This window comes from Branchiostoma floridae, chromosome 1 (assembly GCF_000003815.2).
Source record: "Branchiostoma floridae strain S238N-H82 chromosome 1, Bfl_VNyyK, whole genome shotgun sequence".
Lineage (NCBI taxonomy): Eukaryota > Metazoa > Chordata > Leptocardii > Amphioxiformes > Branchiostomatidae > Branchiostoma > Branchiostoma floridae.
In genome coordinates this window covers 5142987-5149765 of record NC_049979.1, presented here as the reverse complement: position 1 = coordinate 5149765, position 6779 = coordinate 5142987, and the positions used below count along the sequence as shown (strand labels likewise).

Genomic DNA, 6779 nt, shown 5'->3' with positions numbered 1-6779 from the left:
CAAGGCATTCATTCCTGTATTTAAGAAGTGCCCAGTGTAGTCAAAGTGACACTAGTGTGGTAGACTGGTATCATTAACCATGTTGGCAACTACACTGATAGCTTCCATAGTTTACAACTATCTATCAAGTTGCACCTCTGCAACTACAGTCAATGCTACAGAGTCTCTAGTGTCAATTCTACATTCAATGATTAGGTTACAACACAACCTTTACCCATTTTCATCTATTAGGCCTTCCCTGAAGAAGAAAAAAATTCTTGTTTTTTTTCTGAATTCAGGCGAAAATTAATGAGCGCGCGGATGTCATCCATAAAATTTACTTGCTGTGGCCTTAGGGTGACTGCACCGGGTCTACAGAATCTTATGGCAAATTTGCCACTGTAGAAATTAGGAAGATCAAAGACAAAGACAAAGGTCAAATGGCAAATGACATTTTGCGCTCGTACTTTCAGATGAAAAAATCGAGACAGTTTGTTTTTGACGCGTTGCACTTACTCGATTATATCACATACTATATACGTGATCATCAGTGAGGTGTGAACGGTAGTTAGTCCTTAGTTACTCTCCAAGCAGAGGTCGAATCGCGCAGATATAGTAGTAGTCGGCTACTTCTATATCTGCGCGATTCGACCTCTGCTTGGAGAGTTCCTTAGTGGACTATCTGGCAGACATGGTGCTAGAAGACAAAACTTCGACACACCACGACACTTGTGGGACCGTGCTGTACATGATTAGATATAAAGAGCGGCCTTGAACGACACAACTTGAATGAACTGTAACCATAGTTCAATGTGTGCGCTGCTCTATGCGTGCATTGCCAATGTTTCCGGCCAAGCCGTGTCCGACATGGGAACATACCTTACCTGACGAACAGGTGACGATAACAGTTGTCAACATATCAGCCATAAGTTGTAAGGCTGGCTACTCCTGAGCTAGATGCAAACATTTGATGAATTAGTGAGTGAGTGCGTGTTTGCGTGCGTGAGTGACTAGTGAGTGAGTGAGTGCGTGAGTGAATGAGTGAGAGAATGAGTGGGTCAGCGCATGAATGAGTGCGTGAGTGAGCGAGAGAATGAGTGAGTGCGTGAGTGAGTGCGTGAGTGAGTGTGTGAGTAGGTGAGTGAGTGAGAGAATCAGTGTGTGAGCGAGTGCGTGCGTGATCGTGAGTGAATGGTACTTTTTCTGTATCCTTCATCGATAAATGCACCCGATTGATACTTTGAATTAAAGATTATTCAGCAAGCAAGTAAGCAAGCAAGCAATGGAACTCTTTTAAAACTTTCCTATTGTAAAGAGAGCAGTTGGGATGATATTTCCCCAACCTTATACAATACACATGTACACAAGTTGGTCATGATAGCCAGACGCCGCCGTGTTGTGAGATTTTTTTGCGAAAGCAATGTCCATTCAACAGGCGACGCCTTGCGGTTCGCAATATATTCCGTCGCCCAGTAACTGACCCTTGTTTAGCTAAGGGCAACTTGGGGCAATCAAAGATTTTTTTGTGAAATTCATTTGGACGCTTACCTAAAACAACCCCCAAAACATGTTGTGGGGAGGGGGGGGGTATTATGTCGTGTTTTTTTGCCTCTGGGAAAAGGGAGAACGACGGGACAAAAGAGTGGGTTCAAATATTATATAGCTGAGCCATGAGCGATTGGAACAAAGTCTGGAGCTGAAGCTGGAGAGAGCAGCAAACTTCGCTAGGTGGCGCTGGTTAGAGTCAACGGAAGCTTTATTCGTTTGTGTTGCAGTTAAAAAGTACAGGGTGAGCCGTAGCCTCCACAATGCCTTCCTTTGGGGAGTGCGGATCGTAGAATTTGGCAAAAAGGGGCAACAATTGGCCAGGAGAGTCAGTCAAAACCAAGGTTAACCTCTTCTGTGTGGGAAAATGAAAATGGTGTCCAAACTTCACGGGCAAACTATTCTTGTTATACCCAGCGAAGGCTTTCGAAGTTCGCACAAGTGGGGAACAGTAGTTTCCCAATCTAGATTCTAGACTAAAGAAGATCAAGAAGAACCATCGTAAAACAGCATGTTCATAACATTAAATATCTTATTCCCTGGACTTCTATAATGCCACGTTCATAACTGTCCCTCTCGTTACTCCACCATCAATGAAATTCCATAACTTAATTTGAAAATAAATTTTCAATTATCTATTTTTATAGCGCAGTCGTACTAGCGACCAGAAAGATGAGCTGTGGTCAACGATTGTGGCTTTAGCAGTTTTTTGTTGTTGTTTTTTTCACGACATTTTATGAGCTCAATGACCGTAAGTCATTTCATGGCCCTCCTGCCTAATTAACTGACCCACCAACTTTGATGTGCCATATATTGTTCTTGGCTTGCTATATTCCAGAATTTTCAACAGGAAGTGGAGGACAATACCCATAAGTTGGTGTCAGACCATACAGATATCACCTAAAGCTCATTGATATCAAAATATGAATATGATAAGCACAGCTATATTTTATCACTTTTAGGCTCCGTGCGCTAGCCCCAGGAACATATTTGTGTCACAAATATGGTATCTATGTATTCAGGAATGAGCATTCTACAATATTCAGCCTGTCCCACACTTACTGGTGTAATTTCAACTGAGATATTCTTTAATATGTTCAAAATATTATGAAAAATGGCATATTTGCAATATTCATGCAAGCCTGACAGGTAACTGGAAAAGGGAACAACCATGGGCCAGGTTGAACATTTAGGTGCAACATGTGTACTTTCTATACATGTCTTTTGTGACAAATGAAAATATTGCATAAGCTAGCGCTTTTACGAAAGAAAAAAGATGACAAAATTTCAAGTTTGGGCTACTACAAGGATGAAATGTGACACGTTTGTTTTGATAAAGGAACAATATGGCCAATTAATTTGTTTACACAACCCCCTGACAGTAGGACACCAGGCTCTCATAGGCGAACAATGGGAATTGTTCACACCTTTATCTGGCAAGGTATCTGTGCCAGACACAGCTTGGCTTGGTTTGGTTTGACAAACAATAAACAAACAGCATTCGAGTATCTGAAGTTACTTTTAAACAAATGATGGGTTTCCAAATACAACATAGTATACATAATTATTGCAAATACCTATAAAGTTGCTTTGGCAAATTGATCAAGACACAAAGAACTGCAAATTTAACAAGACAAATTTAGGATACTGTTAACAAAGTACCAACTCAGTAACTTGCAAACAAGAAAATATCCGAAGTCTTTGTTTGGAGGAAACCTCATGGCTACATTCTTGTATGTATTTTGGTGTCTAACATTATTTCAATTAGTGGGTTTATACAGATTCCAAAGCTAAACCAATCAAATGCAAGTGGACGCTTTCTCTGGAGAGCTATTCTATCAATACTCAAGCCTGGAGCATTGATGCTAATATGACCTCAAAAATAATTCCTTTTACTTCTATAAACAGCAGCAAATGGAGACTCAGCTATAGTAGGGCCGTGTGTGGGGGTAGGGGGTGGGGAGTAACGTTGTATTTACGTAGCGGATACTTGTATTTGGGCTTAGTGGAAACCAGACTGTACTACTGGCAGAAAGAAACCTACGAAAGAGGTGGTCCTATCCTATCCAGGCGTGCTGGTTGCACGGATGGCCACGACTCTCTTCCTCCATCCTTCCCTATCCTCCATAGCCTTGGGCAGTTCTTCAGCCGAGCAACCAGTATCTTCACAAAGTTGATGTACATATGTTTTGTGTGGTCTACCTCTGCTTGCATGACCATGTTTGGGCGACCACAGCAGAACGTAACAGGTGGTAACACTTAAAATCTGCCCAATACAGATAAAATAATGTAACTTACATATTCTAAGATATTTGCAGACGGTCAGAGTAAAAATCTAGCAGTGACTTTATAATGTACTACATATGAAACAGTTAATGCTCAATACACATCATGTTGTCATTCCCAGACACTACTGTCTGAAACAACCCTTCACAACCTCAGGGTTCCAGGTAACACCTCACCTGGCTTGGTGGAACCCCTCTAGGGATGTTTTCACACTGGGTGGGGAGGGGGCAATTAGTCAACAATAGGGTAACTTGGGGTCAAAGGTCGTTGCTATGTGTTGCTAGGGGAGCCAACACCCACTTCGCTGGGGGTCTCAAGAAATGACTTACGGTCATTGAGAGTGAAAGAATAAAATCCTTTTTCTTAAGACCTCTGAACAATAAGACACTGTCGGCCTTAGAAAGATTTGAAGTTTAGCTAGTGCGAAACGAAATGTGCCAATGTCACCGTAGCCGCAGACGACTGTTGGAATACGCTTTAAATATAGCAAGGAGGTCATATATTGATATAACCTCCTTGCTTATAGCTAGCTATAGGCGATAACCAACAGTGATCTGCGGCTAAATGTACGGTACCGGACCCAAAAAGTACTTAGTAGATCGAAGGAGCCGACCAAAGGTAGCAATGGCCGGCTAACTAACTCCCTTTGGTCGGCTTCTACTCCTTGGCCAGCTTTTTAAATACTTTACTAATCTTATGACGCCGGTAAATCCGCCTGGAGATATCGATTATGCGCATTTTACGTAGGATCACAATGACGTCACATATTTCTTGAGTATAACCAAGGTTGAGGTTTTATCAACAATTTCCTTGCCGGATTAGAAACCAATCATGAATCCATTGATGATCATTGATCAACCCTATCCCTATGCAGACAGAAGGAAGACTTCTCAATAAAGACCAGTAGGCCAAAGTGTCACGTACAGAGCAGGTTGCTTTATCCTAAGTGAGACCCAGGTAAACTTTGTCGTGACAGCAACAGTCACGTTTCACACAACGTATCCAGGGTGTATCCAAGGCAGGGCGCCGCCATGTCAGTCAACTACGTCACTCTTAGCCACGCCTCCTCTCGAAACTTACGTTGTTACGAGACGTTTGATTGGACGTGTCTGCTACGGCTGTGTTGATTGGTGGATGCAGACCCCCGGGGTGGTCATGGTTCTGGGACACCGCTAGTCCGGAGTAACACACAGAGGAAGGACGAATCGTACGGGACCGCGCTCTCCTGAAATATTAAAAACATCAAGAAAAGATGTATGCCGAGGAATGTGGACCATAACGGAGGTTTAGATCCTGTGTTAGAAGGGAAGGCTGTTCATCTGGTGCGACCATGACGGACAGCGACAGCGTGAAGGTTGCCGTGAGGGTTCGCCCTTTCAATCAGGTAGGTCGGGTCGGCACAGCACAGGCAGGCGTGGGTAATAAATTTGTGGAGCCAACTTTCTTTCCGGTAAACTCTCAACATTTTGTGTGATTCCAGCACCTGTGATTCAACACAATAACTTTACAGAAGCTGTATGGCCGCAGCTTGCCTAAGCAAGTGTCCGTAGGCGTTTGCAGTGCTAACGTTACCGCGTGTTTTGTAAACTTACAAAGAGACTCTGCACCTCAAGCGGAACGGAGAGGTGCTTCATCCCTACTTACTGGGCAATCACAGATCAAGCCAGTCTCTCTAAACAGCTTCATGGCTGGTGGTACAGTTATACTGCACAGTAATAGTAGCGGGAATGACCCAAGTAACGCTAGGTCTGTCTTTTAAAAGAGATCCTCGAGTAGTCAAAGGGAACACTCGAGGGAGGACAGTCTGTCTCTGTGTTGATGAGTGAAGGCCTGATGATTTATCACATCGTATCATGATATAAAAGGCCCGTTATGTGCGCGTTACCGTGTTCTTGGTGTGACAACTGACGTCTGGGCCGTGTGAAGTCTGTATCCCACACTCTACCAGGCCGAAGATTCAAGTAGATTCTTACATCAGAATCAGTTGTCTAGTTCAAACTGCCCACATTTACAAAATTGTATATCCAGGTGTCAAAGTCAAAGTAGCACCATAGCAATTACTAAATAAGAAAGTTTGGTGTAGGAGATTCTAGTGATGGACTAAATGTCAAAGTCATTATGAAGGCTTAAAAAGGGTCTGCAGCAAGTGATTGCTACTAAATATCATTGTACACTGGGTTGACCTGTCGGACTGTAAACCAGTTTTCACTGGACCCTCGGGTGAAGAAACAAAAATGTAAGAGTCTATGCCCTGAAGTGCAGGAAATAAAGGACAGTACAAAAAGGTGACATCAAGTGAACAATGCTGACTGATTCTAGCTGTCGATCAAACCCTGCACAACCCTACATTTCGACCCAGATGGACTGGGGCTATAGGACCAGTCCATTTACTGTAACGATTAGTCTGTCAAGGCAATTGTTAATTCAACTCATCATGTTTTTCACACCAACAGGTAAAAATGTCAGGTATGTGCTTCAATCAAAACCAGTTCTACTAGGACTGAAATGGAGAGAAAGGAGTCTGGTTGTTGTAGTTCTAACGGAAATGTGGAAGGTAGACTAGTCGTCGTCGTCGTACCAAGAGTGGTATTTAAAAAGGCAGCAGGATTGCTCAAGGAAGGAGGTTTTGACTTTGGTGTATTGATTTAGCCACCCTAAATAACAAGTCTTTTTAACCCTGTTGCAGAATAAACACGATTTAACCCCTCCTCATACAATTAGCCCAGAAGATATGTGAGGTCTAACACGGCAGGGAGTTCATTCACCTGTGATTCTGGGAACAACGGGAGTCACCTTTCCTTTCCCCTTTATTTGCAGTCACCTTATCCCTGTTTTCATTGCTTCAGGGAGAGTTTGCTAGTCAAGTTCACCTGGGCTGAAAAACAAACAATATGTTAGCAGGGTTCTAGCCAGGATTTCATTTTAGCGTAGTGGGAATGGCATGGTAGCAAAGCGATTAATCAGGAGAT

The 6779-nt window shown here is 42.9% G+C and overlaps 1 protein-coding gene across 1 annotated transcript in view; it reads left to right on the top strand.

The window, feature by feature from the left end:
* The first annotated feature begins 4700 nt into the window (after positions 1-4700).
* Positions 4701-6779, top strand: part of LOC118417087 (kinesin-like protein KIF28P) — a 60425-nt gene continuing 58346 nt past the window's right edge. The window contains exon 1 of the mRNA XM_035822485.1: positions 4701-5194. Within this exon, the coding sequence (XP_035678378.1) occupies positions 5141-5194 (54 nt within the window). The 5' untranslated portion in view covers positions 4701-5140. The remainder of the gene's footprint in view (positions 5195-6779) is intronic.